Source organism: Hylaeus volcanicus, chromosome 7 (genome assembly GCF_026283585.1).
Source record: "Hylaeus volcanicus isolate JK05 chromosome 7, UHH_iyHylVolc1.0_haploid, whole genome shotgun sequence".
Classification (NCBI taxonomy): domain Eukaryota; kingdom Metazoa; phylum Arthropoda; class Insecta; order Hymenoptera; family Colletidae; genus Hylaeus; species Hylaeus volcanicus.
Genome location: NC_071982.1, coordinates 21,314,306 through 21,335,631, shown reverse-complemented (window position 1 = coordinate 21,335,631; position 21,326 = coordinate 21,314,306). Strand labels below are relative to the sequence as shown.

General features: G+C 49.2%; 1 protein-coding gene across 1 annotated transcript in view; it reads right to left on the bottom strand.

Annotated features, from left to right (window-relative positions):
• Positions 1–21,326, bottom strand: part of LOC128879823 (T-box transcription factor TBX20-like) — a 39,192-nt gene that overhangs the window by 11,958 nt on the left and 5,908 nt on the right. Inside the window, exons 2-3 of the mRNA XM_054129333.1 lie at positions 18,605–18,992; positions 9,352–9,625 (exon numbers count right to left, since the gene is read on the bottom strand). Coding sequence (XP_053985308.1) covers positions 9,352–9,625; positions 18,605–18,992 — 662 coding nt within the window. The remainder of the gene's footprint in view (positions 1–9,351; positions 9,626–18,604; positions 18,993–21,326) is intronic.

Sequence of the window (21,326 nt, the reverse complement as noted above, 5' to 3'; positions counted from 1 at the left end):
GGTTGCGAAAAAGGTCACAATCATAAACGGAGTCGTGAATGAAAAAACATTTAAGAAGCCCTGATCTAAGAGAAAGGTTGTGCGAAAGAGCACTGTATAAAAGGCTAAATATTGCCAATCTCGCGACGTAATGGGTGACATTTAGAAACTGCTCTTCCTTATGTTATTAAGCACAATGGAAGCTAATGCCACGTGATCGCGTAACCTACACGCGAGCGCACCTGTAATATTTTGCATCCTTGTATTATATTAGCATGTAATTATTCAAGTTTTAAATCACCTTCCCAGCAGAACCCATAGAGCAACTGAAATAGTATATCCCACAGATCGGGTCGTCCATCCAAAATGTCGCTTTCCCGGTCTGCCATCGAAACGATTTTATTCGAAGCTAACGATACACGAAAACGGCCGTGGAGCGTCAGAGTCGAAACCGGGGAACGGACACGGGTGGTAAAAGGACGGTTCGTGACCAATTCGGAGCTGCTTGATCGCGAAGAACCGAGTTCGAACCGAGCTTAAAAGTCTCGTTCGCACGACCGGATCCATCGTGTTCCTCGGAACTCGAGAAGCCGCAGCACACGCTCGAACAACACCTCTTGCACCTACAGGCACGCTCACAATCGCGTCCGATATGCCCACCCGATAAACCTGTCGTGAACGTATCCAATCGGATAACTTATTTCGTTGTCCGTTGGCCACGCCGTGGAACGAGGAAGCGCGCGTTCCTTTTCGTACACGAAATTTTCGTGCCAAGGCGAGAAGCGTATTTCCATAGATTAGCATAGAGACTTACTCTGCCAATAGGACCACCTTTAAATAACGCAGGGTATACGTGCGTGTCGAGTTGCGCCGTGTATAAAACTATCCGAGGTGTCCGTAATTGCCTTTACCTCGCTGATTGCGTCGACGCAATTATCGCTAAAAGAGATATTCGACGCGTACGCGTTCTTTATCGGTCACGGTTCCGTCGAGACGCGAGCGTTATCGGTCTTTCGGCAGCGTTATTAAAGTCGGGGATCGTTACGAAACTTACGGCGCATCGTGCATCCTTGGGAAAGCGTTATTAAATGCGATTTTTATTAGCGACAAGATTATCGCATGAAAATATATCTCCGATATCTGCGGCTGGGATCGCGCGTTAACACGCGGCGAGGCATCCTCCGACACGAATATACTACCGTGTCGTCGCAAAATAAACGAAAACCGGGCGCACGACACATTCGAATATCGCGCGAAGCGACAACGTGTCGTTATCGCGTCATTCGATAATTAACTAAACGTCTCAATTCTTCTCTTTTCGTTCCGTAGCGCCGCCTGAACCGCGCCGGCCACGTTAAACTATCTAAAGCTTTTACTTTGGTCCCTATCGAAAAATTAGTAGGCTATCAAATTAGTAGGCTATCAAATTTGTACGCGAAACATTTGAAATAAATTACGGAAGTTGTCCCAATAAAGGTGACTCGATACGTTTATTTTCGCAAAGCTATAACGCGACATCATCGCGGCGGTTGTGAGCATATTTCGCTTGTTAGGACTCGCGCATGTTCTCGCACTTACGCGTACGTTCGCGCCGTTCCCTGGCAAATCGAAATTATAGCGGTAAATAGCAGTTCGAGCACTCGGAGCAGCGCTCGTAATCGAGAACCGAGCTCAATCGACTCTCATCGTTGGATGCGTACAATTTGCATTCAGCGATACATCAAACAACGCGGCGTCTATGTAATACACGTTGATAGCGGCATTACACGCTGGATTTATAGCCGTTTTTCTCGGTCCGTCGGCTGCGATCGATACTTACTTGTCGATCGAACGGATCTTCGACGACCAGGGGAGCGGTATTCCTTCGTGGGGCCCAACGCGAAATGGAATTTTAAAGACGATGGAGGATAGTTTTTAAATTTGTCGAGATGACAAAGCGATCCAAAATTGTATCTGGTTTGGGGAATGTGGAATTGTTGAGTGGCTCAGTTTTAGGTGAGAGCTCCAAGTTGAAGCTCCGTTAGGTACGAAATCTACCGAGGTCAGAATAAATAGAAAAGAGTCATGAATTTTTCAAGCATCGATCGTCGGGGCCCTTGGGTGGACGTCTCGTTCGTCTAGTACGCCACTGTCCACGGTCACTCCGGATGGAAACGTCCCCGGATAACGTTTTGTTACTTAATCCGGCAGCAGCGACCGCTCGTTCCCCGGCCATAATTTATTTTTATAACGCGAGATTATACCGTGAAATTAATATCCGACGGCAGCCGTGCCGTCTTCTTTCGCGGTGCTCGTTTATGCGACTATTTACTGTTACCGTTATCGATATCCTCGCGTCACCGATTATTATAGTTAACGTTGTCTCCGCGCGTTTACGCTCATCCCGTCTAAACTCTCGTCGGGAATATTAACGGGCGCGTTAATATTTACGTTCGCTTCGTTGCATTTATTGTCGGTCGGGTGAATATTTCGTATAGATATTTTTTCGAATCTCGATCGAGATGAATCTCCGTTTATTTTTCAGAGAGATACGCGCCATAAAAATGCGATAAAAGTGTTTGCAGATAGTTTCGACGCGGCCCTTAATTCCCTCGCTCGGAGACAGTCGTTAACGCGAACCGTCGGCGTCCTCGCAGGTGTCCGGAACGTAACCACGTAATTACGCAAGGACTACGAATTATAGACGTATCAATTAACCGGTCAAAAGGCGTAATTGGGCTCGGCTCGTCGAGGTGTTCGACGCCACTTCATTGATTTCGAACGGGCGCGCTTTAAATTCGTGGCTCCCCGTCAAGTCTACAGCCTCTCTCAAAATCAACCGCGCTCCATCCGAGCGTGGCGAGCCGAGGTCAACGAAATTTCCATCTCTCGAATATCGCCGGTCGATCGCCTACCGTCCACTCCTACCAATTTTTCGAAGATTAGCGACTCGATGCGGGAAGGGTTCGATGCGAAATTAGCCCGAGTCGTTTCTTTATTTCTGTTTAACACGTTCACGCAGGCGTGGACGCCCTCAGGGGCTGTAGCGGTGTTGGTAGGTACAGTAAGGGCTTAGCAACCCCGAGGTACCCGAGCTACAGGGAAGAGATAGATGAGAAGTAAGAGATACCGCAAACAGTATTAAAATAATGCAGGAGTCACGTAAGATGATAAGAAGAATGGAAACGAGCTAGTAATAAGTAAGCAGTAGTGCAACAACTTTGTATAATAAGTTACGCGCATTAAATAAACGAATGAATCCAAGCGTGTACCACCGGTGGCTCACAGCAGCGCCCCGGCGTGAACGTGTCAGACTAACTGTTTAATATTTAGATTCGACAGAGTCTGGCTTCGAGCAGATGTATCATATTTTTCACTATTCAACGGTACCAAGGCTCGAACGTGACTTTCGATTGCGCAACGTCTCATAAATTTTTGGATAATACGCGTCGTAGACATAGTCCAGCACATTGTATTTTAACGCTTTCGACTAAGCTTGGTTCCGTTCGGAAAGTAGGAGCGTAATTTATCGCACCTAGATACGCGCTTCCCAATTAAAATTATGCGTCATTGTTATATAGGACATTACGGTGGCGGTCAGAGTTGTTAACATTCCTGTGTACACAGCGTGGTTATCATTTTTAGCACGCTCGTAGCTAGTCTTCCTTAACCCAGTTACGGCTGACGTCCTTCCACGAGGATTAAGAATTTAATTCGAATATAATTTTTTAATCGTTCCGCATTTACAGCAGGCATGTATCGGGTCGACGTCCTTCTGGAAGGAAAGGTCACGTTAAGGATCCTGTTGACATTTAATGGTCGAGATTTTTTCGCTGTCCGCGTTTTAGTCGCAATTGGAGCAAAGCAACTGACAACTTAACTGGCGACCGACTAGATAACCGTTTCGAATGACAGGATAGACAGCTCCCTGCGCATATAAATATAAAATTAATTATAGAACCGGAGCCGCGGAATCGTCCGAATAAAATTACGCCCAACTCCGGCGCGAACGATGGAAATTCTATTTCCGACGGTACGCGGCACCGTCGGAATGTCCTTCGAGTAGGAGATTGTTCTCGGCGGAGGAGAAAAAGGAAACGAAGTCTCGAATTTAATTCGTGTCCGGATAACGAGTACGCGGGTCCCGTGGACCGGACCGTAGGTTTCCGAGCGGGGAACTTTATGCCCGCACGATTATAGGTGTCTGGGATCCCGGGGTGCCCCTATCCGTTTTCTCTGCGCCGTTGGATGGTGGGACACCCCACTGCAACCTGTCAGAACTCCAATTTGCTCTACTCTGTTCGGTCCCGTTCGTGTGGATGCCACCGAACGCACACACAACCCACCTCCAAAGTCCCACGTGAGCACCAGCTAACCAAAGCACGACATCCTTTTCCGATTCCTCTTCTTTCGAATATTTTTAAGGATCGTCGTCTCGATGGTGTCATCTTTCCAACTTATTCTTTCGAGCACCTCTCCGCGAACAGCCGCCAAGTCGAACGATTCTTCTCGTGGTTCGTTTCACAGTTTTCGATTCTACTCGAGTATTTCGCGATATCGTTTCGAGATTTCTTCGTTCAGACGCGAGTTTCTATATCGTACCTGCGCGAGCGGGGTTTTTAACTCTTATCGTCGCCATGGTCGGCGTATGCGAATTATTCGCAGGGATGTAATGCACGCGCGAGTATACGAACGCATCCGCATAAATTTTCGTTTAATTTATCAACCCCTCGCGTCGCGACTCGCTCAGGTATTCCTACAGGAAGCCGAGACACGAAACTTAATACCCAGCGTCGGGCTAAAGGACATTCCGCTCGTGATCGTGAGAACCGGCGCTCGCCAGCGCGTTTCGTTCCGAATTCGAGGGAGGCGTTTACTCTTCAGGGGATAGAAAATCCAGATATCGATATTTTCTTCGACACAATTATCGAACGCAATTAACCAACTGCCTGTTCCGCGAGCGACGTGGACTTGGAAGCGCTACCGGCATCGATAAAAGATTAAAAGTGATTTATGGAGGCTCGGTGAATTTTTCCACCCTATCTACCGCCAATCATCGCGCGTCATCTATCGTTGAAGTAAAAGCTTCGATGGCCAAGTTTTTCATAGTTGATCGTGCGTCGCTCGAACGCACGCTCACTTTTGCTCCGAGTGATTTCATCTAGCATGCCTTTATCGCGACGTCCCGACATTCTACGCAGGGTAGAGACAACTTCCTCAACGATTAGGTGGAAAAAGTCGTAACTTGGCGAGCTCTTAGCGAACGATGAACGATCACCGCGCGAGAAGGTATCCGATCCTGGGAGACATTCGAGTAGTAGATCGCACAGATATCAGAGTATTCGGATACGAGAGACTCCACTGTTGGCGATAAAATGCCATATATACACGCAGATAACAACGAGATTCGCGTTTCATCGAATCGATTCTCGCATTCGTCGCGCTTTCGTCTCCGCCGTTTAGTCAATTACACCGTAAATCTCAATTGAATGTCCGCCATCCAGCTCGGCTCGACGAATCATAAATCATTTTTAATCTCAATATTATGGTCGACCAAAGCCTCGGGGCACCTACGGCGCTACAAGTGCGCCGCGTTAAGAAATTATTAATATCCCTTGATTCCAGGCTTTTCCTTCTCGACTCGCCTAGCCACCGCCGTTCGATATGTTCTCCTCTCCGCGATGAGTCAGTCACGGTACATTGTCGGTAATGCCACGCACGGTTTGCGTTCCGCGAACGAAAAGAAATCGGTTTTTTCCCCCCGTTATATTCGGAACGGAAACGTCAGGTGCGCGCGTACAGCGAGACCAGAGCCGCGGGAATTTTATTACGACGTTTCTTATTTTCGCTCCCGACGGCCGAATAAAGAGAAAAACGAATGGAAGGATCGGCGACCGCCGCGTTCGCATTTAATTTCCATGACAAAGCCACCAACTCGCGACGAACGTAATTGACAAGTAGCACAGCGGATCCTCGATTGCAGCGAATCCCCGGAGGATATCGTTACCTCGATAGCGCTCGCAAATTCCGCGATTCGAGTTCGAGTTCGAGTTCGGTGACGAAGAAAAAGTTACTCGTCCTTTCCTCGTTATTCGAGATTTGTATCCCGATAAGAATGCCGGTCGCGGAGAGGAGGGCCCGAACTCGAGGCTGGTCGAATTAAACTTGATCTCGCGGTCCTCCTTGAGTCGGTGTCGCCGTCGTCCCAAAAATCGCGTCGCTGTTCTCGGTCGGAGAGAACGTTCGCGCCGCGTTTCGACTTAATTCGGATTTAAGAGTAGAAAAAACGTTGGTCGATCCCGAGATTCCAGCGGTCGAGAGCATCCGGTGAGAATCGCGAGAGAAGGAGCGCGCGTGAAACCTGCGCCTCCCCGCAGGTATCGCGGGAGAAAGAGGACTCGACGCGGTCGCAGGTGGATGGTTGCTTTTGGACCACCGTGTAGTAGCCAGCACGCAGGCGGGGGTCTTATAATATCGCGTCATACGAAACGATGAAATAGTGGCCGTAGCGAAGGAATGTTCCCTACCACTTGAGTCGTCGAGTTGAGTTGACTGGCGTTGCGTGGCTCTCCCTGGCTCCAGCTCCGGCTCCGCTCGGCACGACTGCTTTTAACCGGTGTGTCTGTTCCTCGCCTCGACACTCGCCTGCCTAGCTTTTTCTCCTTTTCTTTCTTTCATCCCTCCCCCTCCGCCCCGTCTCTCTCTCTCTCTCTCTCTTTCTCTCTCTGCCCCTCGAGCTTCCTTTCGCTGGTTCTTCACGTGTATATTCGCCTACCTATCCTTCTTTATGCGCCGGTGTTCCTCGCGCACCTCTCCAGGTACATCGAGCTCTTCTACTCCAGTTAAATCCAACCTCTCTAGGCACTCTAACGACTCGAATAGCTCGACTAAAAGCGTCGAAGGAAACGAAAGAGACGAATTTCTCGCACGAAAACCTCGCGAAGCGACACCTTAGGGCCACTTGCGCGCAAGGTAGACGCGCGTCGTCCGGAGACATTACTTGGCGCCGGGAGTAGGCGGTAACGAGCGTCTAATTACGGTAGGACGAACTCGACGGTACTGTGCACCGTTCGTCCGGTGCGCAACAGCGATCGTTCCGAGTGGACGACGAGGAAACATCGTCGAGCAGCTTTCAGGCTCGACGCGAACTTGTAAACGTCTGCCGGCGATATATCACGTGGAAACGGAACGGAAAGCGGATAAACGAGCTGTAAGCGGCAGAAACGAGCAAAATACGATTCGAATCGCGGATATGCTGCGAGAACAAAGTATAGTTGCTCGTTCCCTATGCCCGCTAGATCGAACAGTTTAATAACCGATAGACGCACTTGTAATAAACACGCTGGACAATTCAATGGAATATCTGTTGATCTCCTCGCGCAATATAAATCGAAAGTAAACAACCAGCAACTGGAATTAAAAGGTTCGCGATTCGGCTCCTGGCAGGTAAGGCGTCAAAGAGGCAACGGATCGTTTTTCTGGGAGAGTTATGTTTTACTCAAAGTTTTTATCAAGATAAGTCCTCGTCGAGGAGAGCCCCGCGGAATCTCGACGCGGAGGGCTGGCTAGCGAGAGACGGGAAGAGGCTGCGGAGAAGAGATTCAAAAGGTGCTCAACGGGCCAGGCGTGGGCTACTCGTGATCATCATGACAAAAGCTCCGGGCAAACATCCATTCAATTTATTAGCTTATAGGCACGCCGTCGTGCCTACTATACACAACCACCTACGATACCACCACCAACCGCCTATAATGCTCCTAACATTATGGCCAGTCCGCGAGTGGACGGCTCGCGCGATCCTTGCGTCGCGTCTCTCCTCTCTCGGTATGTCTACGCTCTTTTCCCGCGTTACTACTCTCTTTTCGCCATAGAGTTGCACTTTTTACGACGCTAAGTTCCCGTGGCCGCGAGATATTTCAACGGCCAAGAAAGAAACGGACTCGAATTCCGTTCGAACAAGGACACGAGTTTTTGACGCCTTATCCGCCAGGAGCCAAATCGCGGATCTTTTAATTCCACTTGCTGCTTGTTTACTTTCGATTCATATTACGTGAGAATTTCAGGATGGACACAGATCAATTTTTCTCACGTTTGAAAAATAAGACAACCACCAAGAACAATCGGTAAGAGTTATCGCCGCGGACCGTTGTTGCGTTCTCCGCGAGTTTTACGTGCATTCCCGCAAAAATGTCTACACGGCAAAGATTTTCAAAGACTCGTTATCGGAGAAACCGTGGGTCGCGGTACGTGGTCCACGCCTCTCTCGACTTGTGATGGACCCTGTAGAAGACTGAGGTATTCACGGTCAGGTAAAACCGCAGCGAGCCGTGTTGTGCAGTCGTTCGGCGAAGGTCTGCGAAATTCGAAGGGGATCCGTCGCGAGCCGCGTTATTTATCGGTAAATTCACACATCCGCGCGTTTCCCCGTCAGCCGGGCGATTCGAGCGCGGCGGCGCGCGCGTAAGTTTGTCGAAAATAAGGCGGGACGACTTAACGAACGACCGATGCCAACGACGTCGACAATGCTCGCGGATTACAGTGTCGTTTTTCACGGCGCGGAATCGCGCCGTTTCGCTCACCTTGGCGTCGTCGGGGACGACGTCGTTGACGAGATTTCGGACGTTCCGGCGCACCGAAAATGGCCTCGTAAAACGGATACGCCGGCGTTACCGGGGACACGTAGGCGTGGTTATCATCGACACCGCTCGTTAATCGTGGGCGTCGAAGCTGCCAGGCCCGTGAAACGTAATATTCCGTCGTCGTGTCGACCGATCGATGACAAACCAATCTTTCCGCGCGCGTGCTAAAACCTTCCGGGGGTCTCTTCTCCTCTTTTTCCCATTTTACCGCTTAATTACGCTCGCGTGCGGGTTCGTTAATGGTGTCGCTACCGTTTCCACGCTGACTCCTTTCGTCGTTCCTGTCCCCCTCGTCCCCCTCCCTGTCGTCCGCATTTTACCTTTGCTGTTATCGAATTTCACAGAGCTATCAACAGGATTAGTAGGGCACGCGTTTGTGGGAACGTTCCGCGCCAGTTGCCGCGAAACATCCTGCGGGTAACTCGCGTTTCGTATCGACCCGAACCGAGTTTTACGTCCTTGCGTACAGAATTCGCGATCGAACAGCGTCGTTCGGATCGCCTCGAATTTCCCAGGACTCTTCCGACGCGAACGTCGACTCGTTGGCCGAGGGTCGCGGCTTTTGCGAGCTGGCGTGGGCCGAGGTTTCTTTGAATTTCGTGGTCGTAAACGTACGAAACGCGGCCGTTCGAAACGGAGTAGGATAGATTGTTCCCGGTGATCGATATTTGACCCACATGCTCGTTTTACGAGGGTGCACGAACGACCGATCGCGCGTACGGTCGCCGCTGGGACGCGTGACGAGATTTCTTACCTGGCCGTGCTTGTCCATGTCGTTGTTGGTCAGCTTGACCTTCTCGAACGAGACCACCTGCTTTCGTAGCTGGTCCCCGGTGAACGGAGAGTCCGGGTGCACGTAGAGCCGCGCCGGCGCCGGAGGATCCGCTTTGCCAGCGACCAGCCAACAGCTTCTGTGGTACGCGTACCGGTATCGCTTGTTGTCTACTGGCACGATGTCCATCAGCACCGCGTACCTGCCCTCCGACTTCAAGCCGCTGAATGACACGCGGCAGGTAGGGAACATCCGCCTGAAAAAATAGAGAACGAATATTTTTTATTCGATCGTATGATTCAAGTAGACACAGCGAGTCCCCGAGATTGGAATCAGCCATTCAAAAGTCTCTATCGAGAAGCGAAATCCTTCCGCGACTATAAACGTCGGACCAACGCTACAGTGGATAATTCCGGTCGCCAGTTGCGAATATCGAAAAATGGTTGAAGTTGGCCGCTGTACCGCCGAGCGAATAGAACATTTGACGTTTAACCTAGCCGAGAAGCGACGCCGAGCAACATTGCGAACGCAACAAGAACGATGCTCGCGTGCAATATCCGCGGACGTCGTTAACCCAGCCCATACGTGTTCCTAAAAAAAAAATAAAGAAAGAACTCGAAGCGTAGCCGTGACGAGTCGGGACGTTCCTGGAATGACCGATTCGTTGGATCCGTGGTGAGTTCTCGAGTTAGAATCCAATGCAGAGGCGCGTCTAACTAGTCAGTTTGATTGAAAGGAGCGCCCGCAGGCCTTTCAAGCTTCGTTACGAGCGAGTCACCCTTGAACCTCGTTATATGCAGTCAACTTTTCAACACCTCGAGCGTCGAGGCGCACGCGCCGGCAGATGCGCGTCCTCGTTGACGTCGATGTGCCCGGGCACACCGACTTTCCTACGGCTTCGCCGTGCTCTCTCTCCCTTTCTACCTTTCTCTGGGACCGATTCTCCAAGAACAACCGCGAAATTGCCTTCGAAATTCGGCGACGAACCTTCGACTGGCTCCGAGCAGTACGAACAAAATTCTTATCCGAGCACAAATTTCAAACAAGGAAAACATATTTTTCTACGTCGAGTCATTCTTGCTACAGGACATTTCCTCGGTTAATTTAACCCTTTGACGACGGGCAGACTTTGACACGCACCGGTTGTACCGGACGGCATTTTTCTGAAAATATATTTCAATGATCGAAAAATTGTGTTTCGTTACGTTAAAACGATATTTATTTCTTTGAACCGAATCAGTATAAATATCACGAATTTAATATTGACAAGACGTTACTATAAGCGCCCACGGTGGCCAAGGGGTTGATAAATAGAATTATCTCGTCATGAAAAAAAATGTCCAACCACGATACTCCCCAACTCCGAAACTTGCAGGTTTCTCGTAGATAGAGGAAAAGCTGGTCTCGCATCCGCGCTTCGAAATGAACCGACCGGAATGTCCTGGACCGTGCAATCCGCGGAACAAGTCCTGTCGAAAGACCTGCCTCCAGAATGTCTTAACCCTCCTGGAGGAACTCCCCCCGTGCATCCGGATGAGGCTGTGTCAAGAAGACCTCGCCGCGGTGTTTGGGAAAGATGTACACCACGAAAGAGAGCAGGGCTACCGAGACGTGTCGACCATGTCCGAAGATCTGGCTGACGAGGAACGTCAGAGAATCGCAGACGAGGACAAGTTGGCGGAGATATCAGAGGAAGAAACGAGAGAGGAGGAATCGAAGAAGGAATCGAAGGAGGAAGAGTCAGTTCCAACGACCGAAGACAAAAGAATTCAGACCGAATCGACCGGGTACGAGGCGTTCTCGTTGAGGATTCGGACCGTTTCCGCTCGTGCTAGGTACATCGTCGCGTTCGGATCGCGTATGTTAGGCCACGAGGATTGCTCGTGTCGCATCATCAACTTTGCCATTTATGTGGGTATTTTCTTTCTTCTGACGGCATTCGCGCGGCACACCTCCGGCTATCAATTCTTTTTGTCGAGCCAAATATGCGGACTCATTGCTATCTTGACCTGGAGGATCTCCGGGACCGTACCATTGTAACGCTCCGTTCTCTCTTTTTCTGCTCCTCTCCGACCGAGTATTCTGTTTCTCGAGAGAACGATGGTAAACGTGGCGATATCGCTCGACGTTACAAAGGAACCAATCGCTGGATAATTATTCGACCATCGAGCCGCGAACTCGGGAGCCTTTTGAAAGCTAGAAGTTACATCATTTCCACGAATAAAAAGAAAAAAGAACAAGTGAACGAATAAATATCAAATTTGGCAGACATACTTTTTCTGATAATTATAATATTAAGTGGTCTGGAAAGTAACATCGTTTTTTCAATTTTATATACTTGTTCGTCGCTCGTCGGCTCATTGATTTTTATCGAAAGGCTGTCCCTGCCGATAGGAATTTATTAAAAATTTATTTGAATTTAATGTAAAAAAAAAAAACGACGTTACTTTCCAGCCCGCCTAAAATTTGTACGAGTGGCACGGATCTCGAAAGGTTACTTTGCTAAAAATATTCCGAGGGGACCTATTTTTTGCCTAATCGGATGTATCGCGCCCCCTTAACGATTGCGTCGAAAGCCGCACGGAACGCAACAAATCGTGCGCGTTCATCGATCGACGACCAATCGTTTCGAGCGCATTCGAGACCGCAAATGCAGCAATCGTTTCAAAGTCACCGACCGCAAGGATCGATTCACGGATGAACGAGCTTCCGACTTTCCTTCCAGCGTCGGGGGGGAATGGCGATGATCCGTGGAGAAACGCTCCACGAAAACCGCGATCTTTCAACGCGGATCTTGTTAGACCGAGGAGCCTCGACCGCTGTGGTTCGGGTGAATGTTTGCCAACGCGCGATGAATTTTTACACGGCCAGTCTTTAGTTACGTGTTTCGCGGTGAGAAGCTGGACGTAAATGTGAGAAACTTTTAGGTTATTAACCAGTCAGCTGTGGCGCACCTTTTTGAGATCGCGAGATATTCACAGAATAAGTCAATCACAGAAGCGAATGTCGCTGTTAAAATAATAGATCGAAAAGATGCTTTCACTTTATAAAATTGACCATTTTATTACCACTATTTGCCATTCGTTTAACACATTTAACACATCCGACTGGTGAAGATTAAAACCGCGTCAGACATTGTATAGAATTCTCCTCCAAGAGCAGTGGCCACCAGTAAAGCTCGTATCCGCGTTTTTGTAAACTCGTTCCACGCTCCCCTGTCTACACAAATTTGTAGTAAACACCGAACGTGGCGCAATATATCATCGAGGAAATTACCCGTCGCGGAGGGTCGCCTCCCCTGTATCAAGGATAAGTGGGAATACATTCAAACCGCTATTAAGCATCGATAGCAAGTCCATCGAGTATACCCCCGATACTTGTACGTCCCTAGTTCGCGTTACGTTTCTAACCACCCCTCTGTATCCTGGGTTGCGGCAGCGGCGACCCTTTATCTTTAGCGAAAATCACGACGAACGAGTCAATTTGTCTCGAGTCGTTCTCCAAAACCAATTTAGGCAGTCCCCTCTGGCTCGCGCTGCGCGTTAAAAGTAACTGAAACGTGGATTTTAAGTTCAGCATTCTGGGAAAGGGATTTCGTCGATTTCAGGTAAGGTCTGCGAAGCGAAACCGGCCATCGGTGAAATAGCACTCCGTTGACGTTTTTATTTAATTTTACGCGGTCCAGCGCACAATTCCCGGTCTATAATAAATCCCGACGCGCGAATTAAACGCGAATTATAGGGAAACGAGGCGCGACGCGATAAAATGAAAACGCGAGGACCGATCGTCGAGCATCGAGAAAACGAAGAATCGTTTTCCCATCTGGCTCGCCCCACCCTGTCCCCTGTTTTCCTCGTTACACTGTATTTCCCTGTCAAATTAGCCAGAAACAAACAGGCCCTCCATGGTCCGTGGCTAACGAGCCCATAATCGTAGGAACACCTCGACCCCAAGCCACCCCGAACAGCCTCGAAACCACCCGTACCCGTGCGTACACACGCGTATTTCTACATCTGTTTCCCCGTGGCACGAGCAGGGTATACCGGGTGATTCACCTAACCAGACCATCGTAAATTCCTCGTGAACCGTTCGTTGCGTAAACAAAATTCTTGCGAACGAGCGTTAAGTATCATCGAGGGGGACGTAATAATTCCCCCGCCTCCGGATAAGTAAGTAACGAATAACGAGAGCGTCGTTGTTTGCCCGTGTCGTGGCAGAGCCATCAGTTTTGGGGCGGTAGAATTGGGCGAATCAGCCCGTAGGCGTTTCAGGGGTAGAGAAATGTCGGATAGGCCATCAGCCCCGAGGAGAGGGCTCGCACAAATGGATTACGGAAGCGGTGGATATTATAGCGATCCGAACACGGTCATCAGAGTTACTTAAATGTTTGCCGAGCTAACGACTTTGTCGTGCCCGCAGCAGCTGCCGTTGCCGTTATAATTATTATGCCGCGGCACTTTAACCGCGGCGAGTAGATTTTCGACGATTTCGAGAACGGAGACGCGGTTTCTGGAACCTGCTAAATTATTCGATGATCACGCGACGGGACTGAGACGAGATGGGGAGACGATCGAGAGACCTTTAACCTTTTGCTTTAATTCTCCAGAGTTCGAAATAGTATCCTCTGTCCGTCGTTGATTTAGCTCCCCCGCGTTACGAAGCACCCTGAGAACGTACCTTCTAAACGAACCACCGTATCGCTTACACGTTATACGTCTCCGTATCGTTTCGAGTCATTCGAAGTAAGAATTTCCGCGCGATCAACCTCCAGGTTCTTGCTTTGCGTAATGCCAGCCATTACCGTGATCTATCCGAAGGGGACCTCGTACGAAGGACTTCCTTATTTACGTTAAGTACCACGGTTGACCACAAACGATACGTTTTCTTACGCGGCGGCTATGGTTGTTCGTTCGTTGCGAAGGAATCGCACGTTTTTTCCAACGGTCCGCGAAGTTAACGGCGAAGAGCAGCGAAGAACGGTTGGTCTGCCGGCCGCGACTCGCGTGTGTATTTTTCAAAGTTTAAGTAGGCAAGCGTGGACTGCGAAGCAGCGCTCGGGATAGGAGGTGTGGACGAGCAGGTCAGCGGAGAGAGAGACAGGATACCGGCGGATAGAGGGTACTCGTCACGCGAACCCTTCATCAAGGTGCCAGCAACCTACATTATACACTCACACGTGCCTCCTCGACCGGCGGGGTGAACGTGCACGTTACGCGAGAACGTGCACGGATCGCGAAACACGACGCGGACGAACCAACCGTACCAACGCTGGAATGAAAAGACGATAGAGGAACCGGCGGAGAGTAGACGGGAAGGGACCGGTAAACGTCTATTTATCCCTGTTATCCTGTCTTCTCGGCCGTAACGAAAACCCAACCGAATGAGTCCTCTATACGCGTGACCGTCACGTTGCGCCAATTGCTCGATAAAATTCAAAAATTAGTTAGCAAGTCGTCGAACATCTCGTTCGGAACTGTTTCTGCAGCCCAAGGCCGAAGCACCGGGTGATTCCCAAAGGAAAAGTCCTTTACCGGTTTGCGATCCGAAACTTTCTTACTTAGATACGAGCGATCGAAGTTTATCGACGCCATGTTTCCCGATCAGCTGATCGCGCGGCGGCTTCCCACGTGCGCGAACTTCAACTGCTCGTATCTCGACAACCATCCCTCGGACCGCAAAATGGAAAAGGACTTTTCGATTCGTATCGGACCGAGAAATCCATCCATCCTCCAGAAGACCCCACGTTTTTGTTTATCCGTGAACGTCGCCCTGGATTTTATACGTTTTCGATATATCTCGATATCGTCTCTCCGCGAACGAATCGAAGATACGGGTTCGTTATCGAGTCAGGTGGATCGAGGATCGACGAAAACTCGTTGATTATACATTCCCGGAGTTGAGTGACGGAGGCTCCAGGAGCCCTTCCTTAAACGACTCGAACGCATTACAACAGGGTTCGTGCTGTTCTGTTTTTTTTTTCTTTTTTTTCTTTTCTCTTCTCGTCGGCAATGACGTCCCGTTCGAGTTTGCACGCACGAAATTGGCTTTGTTCACGATACCGAAATCGAGGTCGTTGGAAGACGAGGACGGAGAGACGGGGAAAGGGAAAGAGAGAGAGAGCGAAAAACTGGCGGGTGCCAACGTGGGAAAAGGAGAGACCCCGCGAGCTAGTCCTCTAGGAAGAATCAGAGGAGTATACGGTCCTGGGCACCCCGTGGGGCCAGACAATTCCACCTGATTGGTCCGAATTCGTATTGTCACTCGAGAGACTGACGTTTTCGTTCGACTGGGGATTTCGTGCCAAGTTTCTCGTGCTAACGACGCTATTCGTGCATCGCCGACTTCTTGATATATCGATCGTGCCCCAGGAAGAGAACGTCCGCCTGGCGACACGCCCCGGAATCATTTGGAAATTTTTTTTTTCCTTTTTTCACCGTACAATTTTTAGGCAAGGCTCAACAACGTTCGCCAACCGACGGCGACAGTCTCTACTAACTTCTCGTTGGTTTCTCGTCGGTACACGCTTGTAATCGATTACAACTTCCAAACGTTTCGTCGCTGTTTTATACGGTAGAGACTCCCATATCCGAACTAATAGGGAGACGGTTGAGGGGAAACGTAGCGCGGATAACAGAACATACTAATAGAACGTCCGTATATCGGGGTATTCGGATAATGGGGGTACGGATACGAGAGTCTCTACTGTATTTCAGGAGCAAGGGACAAAAAAGTAATTCGTCTGTTACTCGAAATTGTCATCTAGATAAGGACTCCGCCAGTCCACGGCTGTTAAAACGCGCGCGAATCGCTTACTCGAGTCGGAGCTTGTTTTCAAGTAATTTATAATTAGACATCGCGCCCGATAGGAGAGCATTTCTCGAGTGGCTTTCGATTGGCATCTACATACTTGTTCTCCTCGCCGTATACGTACGATCCGATCGCGTGTCCTCGACTTTCAGTGATAACGCGTCAGCTTGTCCATCCGTCTGTCTGCTCCGACCGGCATCGACGAAACGTTTCGAGCACTGCCGTTAATACACGGATAAAACGATATATCGACTGTCCAAGCAATATGTACTCAGCGGATCCAAGATTATCTGTGCATACTGCGAGCGCTTGCTTGAGAATTCCGTCTCGTTTAATAATTTGAAATAAGTACCTCGCTGGATCTAGTTTTACGGTAGAATATCGAAGAATCCAGGCTCCGTGGTGATCGACCGATCGATTAATACCAGTTCGCGGTGAACGCAAATCACTTTCCGTCGACCGGGATCGGTAGGAGCGTTTGGCAACGAAATCGGAGAGATACCCGGTCGCGATATCGTCGATTGATTACATTATGGATTATTTCAATTTCGTCGGTGTAAACATCAGGTGTCGAGGATCTAGATGGCTATCTCCGCGGAATGCCATCAAGTCGAATAAACTTTCTCCGAAGTTTCCCACCGTCAAGGGTGGTGGATCCCGTACAGCCCGTTTAACCCCGTGGAAAGCAAACCCGGACAAACGACGCTAAATAGCTTCGAGGTTGGGAGTTCCCGAGTCCCGAAGGTGGACAGCGTCGGACCACTGTCCCTTGCCCGCAAATATGTATCTCGTAACTTCGACGCGGTCACGCATCCTTAGAGCTCGCAGCTGCGGCCTCGACTTTATTAGCATACCTATAAAAATGACCGTGTGCTCGCGAGCGCGCGGTATATCCACAAAGGGGCATAAATTGCCACGATAAATTACATCCGAAACTCCCTTAAATATCTCGTAAAACGTCAGTCAATGAAATCCATTAGTTTCGAGTACGTCGTTTCGAACTTCTGTTTGCGTTGTCGCAATTTGCCCGTTTTGCCCGTCGCTGCCCCCGAGGGCTACGAACTAGAGAGACCTGCCTTTGTTGTCGCGCGAGCGCGATAATTAATGGCCGTGAACGTAATTGCACCGTCGTAACGGCCTAACGGCGCTGTAATTGCATGCCTCCACCCCCCCTGCCACCAAACGAAAAATTTCATTTTCCCAGTTTCTTTCGTTCGAATTTGTTCGCACGTAGTAAATTCAGCCAATTAACCGCTTGCAACGGACTAGAGAACGTCCGTTCGACAGTGTCTGAACCGATCCCGTTGAAAACTAATTATCGCGTTCTATCGAGTGGAGAAAAAGGAGAAGAGGCGCTCGCGCCGTTCGTACTTTTATTTATAATAAAATAATTTATAACGGTTTGCTGTAATCGCTGAAGGTAATAACACACAACGATTTAGCGCAGGGTTCACAAAGATTTCGCCGAAGCGACGGCTCGAGTTAATCGACTTCGGAGAGTCGTAGATCGTACGCGTAGAGCGACGATGAGCCTAATTCCCACTCTGTCTGTCGCTCCGTGTCATGCATCAATGGCCGACGGAGGATGAACGAAAAGGGGAGGAAAGAAATTCGACCATCTCCCAACGCGACAATTAGCAGCTGTTGACTTCTCCTCGCAAGAGTTTTTTTTTTTTTTTTTTTTTTTTTTTTTGAAACTCTAAAAGTGTATCTTAGATTGATTAACGTTTACTCAGTGTCGTTCCAACTATAATTTACCAGTATATAAATTGCCATGCTAGCTCGACTAAACAAACATGTAAGAATTATAACGTGGCTGTTATCGAACGAATGTTTCCGGGTAATCTACCGCGATAAGTAGGTGTAAACAAATATCAATTAATGTTAGCTGCTTGCGCATTTGTTCGTAAAAACGTTCCGTTGGTAAGGCAAAATTACTACCTCTGCGTATCACGAGACGATGGATATCGATATCTTTACATCTCGCTATTTGTTTTTCATGGTTGCTGCAAATTCAAGCGTTCAACTCGGCCGAACCGCGAGCAATTTACTCGAACTCGAAGGTGAGAAACCTTCTCCCCGGTCGGACTTTCCCTTTCGTGTCTTGTCGAAACCCTCCGGTTTGCGATCATCGTCGCAATCGGTTAATTTCGAACGGAGACAAATGTCTCGGTCATCTTCCATGCACCTGCGCGCGGGCCACGCGACTCGTCCCCAACGGAACCGACGGTGGAAACCAGAGATGGACGAAATTCTTCCCGAAACGTAAAACTTCCAAGAAAATTAAATACAGCCCTTAAATGGGTACGAAGTGCCCCTCTATCTTCTCGGTAAATTACGTCACGTTAGTCTTATTCCCAGTTAATTACCAGAATAAAATTCTGCCCGTCTCTGCTTCTCATTTAAACGCGATACGGGGCACGCCTACCTGCCAGTCTTCGTGATGATCATCTCCGTGCCAAGGTCGTTGAACTTGTCCCACAATTCCTTGGTCTCCAGATGACACTCGACGTCCCGAAGCTCGTCAGAGTTGCAACTGGTCCTAAGACGATGCTTCCGTTCGTGATCGCCGTGAGAATCTTGGCACTTCCTCGACGACGATGTCGTGGTCAGATCGTCGGGACCGTGGATCGGGCCGTCATCGACGCTGCTGCACTCCTCGACGTCCACGTCCACCTCTTCGTCCTCCTCGTTACCGGACTTGTCCGTTCCCTCGCTCTCCCCTTCGCAATTTTCCACCTCGTCGTCGGCCAGCAGAGCCTCGTCCGTCACCACGGTCGCCGTCGCCACGATGTTCACCGGCGACGTCCTCGACCCTGAAACATCCACCTGAATTTACCACTCATACTTGGAGGAGCCTCTCAGGGAAACTTTAAAGGAGGTAACATGGTGATTACGATTACAGGTCCGTGGGAAACAGGAGACGTGAGAGAACGTTCGTATTATACCTGGGCCATTTATTTTTTTGTAATACGTACAGTCTCATAAATATTCGTACCCTCTGTGTCTATCGAACAAATTTGTTCAGATTAAATGGTAGCTTCGATGTTTTCAAGTGTATATTTGTACAAATATATTTATATATTTTTGTATAGAAGAGAAGGATTCTCAATTTTTTCGACCGATTCTTCGGCATATTTATGTATAAATATGTAAATGCATAAGCTTATTCACATACATACTTATCACGAAAAATTCATTTGGTAATATCAAAACTATTATTTAATCTAGTCTCCTAGTTTAAACTCTAACATCTCGACTCAGCTCAAGTTTCTTAATCACCTCGATCGAAGCAGAAATAAAGGATAGGAAAATATCCGACAAGCGTAAAGAAACGTGCGTTACGAAGCTGACAAATGCATTCAACGTTGACTCGAAATCGTCGGGAGAGTTTGTTTGTTTCTTTTCTCTCTCGTCGGTGGGTTCGCGATGGAGCGTGTCGATTTAAATGAGGGAGATGTACCCGAACGATACGGAAAGCCTGGAGCCAAGGGGCAGGGGGTAATTAATCGAACCGGGCGCGCATCTGCCACCGAAGGTGGCGCCTAATTAAACCGTCAGATTTCAAGAAAGCCAATCCACCGCGCCAGTGTACACAATGTTAATTGCACCGGTCACGATACCGATCTGTTAATTTGTACTATTCCGCGCGAACAATGCGTCTTCCGGTCTCGTATCTCAAATTGGATCCGCGAGTGATACCCGTGCATTTGCTCGCACACGGCGTGGCCGCGCGTGTCGCGTCTCTGATAGGAAAAAATTGCTTCTTCGCGAGAAAATATCGCCCGACACGCTTTACCGGCACGGCCCATTTCTCCTCTTCACTGTTCGATTATTACACAAGCGAAAGACAGCCAAGAGACTCGTGCGGAATCGATACCTTCGATTTTAAAAGCAACGAAGAGTGTTCCTCTGCTGGTTGTTCCGTTCGTGCATTCCTCGAGGCATCGGTAGGTCCCTATTAAGATCGAACTTACGAAGTCGGTATCGCTGTTTTCTCGCTCCACGCCGACTGTATACCAATGTTTGATCACGCGTTCTAACGCCTCCGTCGATGCAACCGGTTTTACCCGAGGGCGCGTCTATTCCTCCGCTGATTTTTAAACAAGTTCGCGAAAGTACATTTTTTTTAACGAGGTCAGCTTGCACGGACGCGCAAACAAAGAGGCGAAATTACGTTGCTACCGAATTCTTTTACAGACCCAATGAATATAAATTATTCTCTCGACGAGACGTTCGAGCCCCGAATAAATAAAAAGCCCACGAATAAATCGCGACGCGTCGATATTATTCGTTCTCTATTGTTGAAATAAAATTGTGTCCATCTCTGGTTAAAAATGGAGGCGAGTAGCTGCGCATCGCGTGCAGTGTTTCGCTCGTTGCGTGCGCTGGCGTGCATCTGCGTGTTCGTACGCACTCACGCAGGCCACGGCACTTGTCGTACACGCACACACCGTTTCCCTGGTCCCTCTGCCACGCCGTCAAATAACTCGCGACGCTACGTTTCGCCGGGTGCCAATAACGCGTCCAAAGAATACCGAATTATTCGCCGTTTACGCGTTTCTGCGTGGCGCGCGTAACACGCGAAATTCCGCGCAATTTCCTTATTGAGCCATCGAGAGGCGAGACTGGTTTCGGACGAACGCGCAAGTCGGCTTCGTAACAGCCGTCCCGACAACCGGCGACCGTCGTGGAAAGCCCGGTGTTAAAATTAACACCTCGGCCGTGCGTGTTGCGTGCGCCACGACCTCGGCGTTCTTTCACGAACATCACGCATTCGCGGTTTTCATCTTCGATTTCTGTTTCTTTCTAGCTGCCGGTGCTCTCCTCGCCATGCTCTTGCAATTTCAACCGTGCAAAAGGCCGAGACCAGCGTTGAGAATCGTCCGCGCCATTAAGGGGTTACGACAGACCGATGGGCTGAGGAATAAGGTAGCCGGGAATTTTTTTGCAGAGACGGTGAGTCGTTTCGTAAAATGTTTATTTATTACTTAGAAGCGCTTGCGTTGAGCTACAAGTTAGGTAAATTTCACGCTACACGTTGTCACGAAAGTCTCGAAGACGAATCTCGAAGGATTCTCAATTTTTCGACCGATTGCTCGGCAAGTGGGAGTCGCCGACTCGATCGCAAATATGGCACATACGCGTAC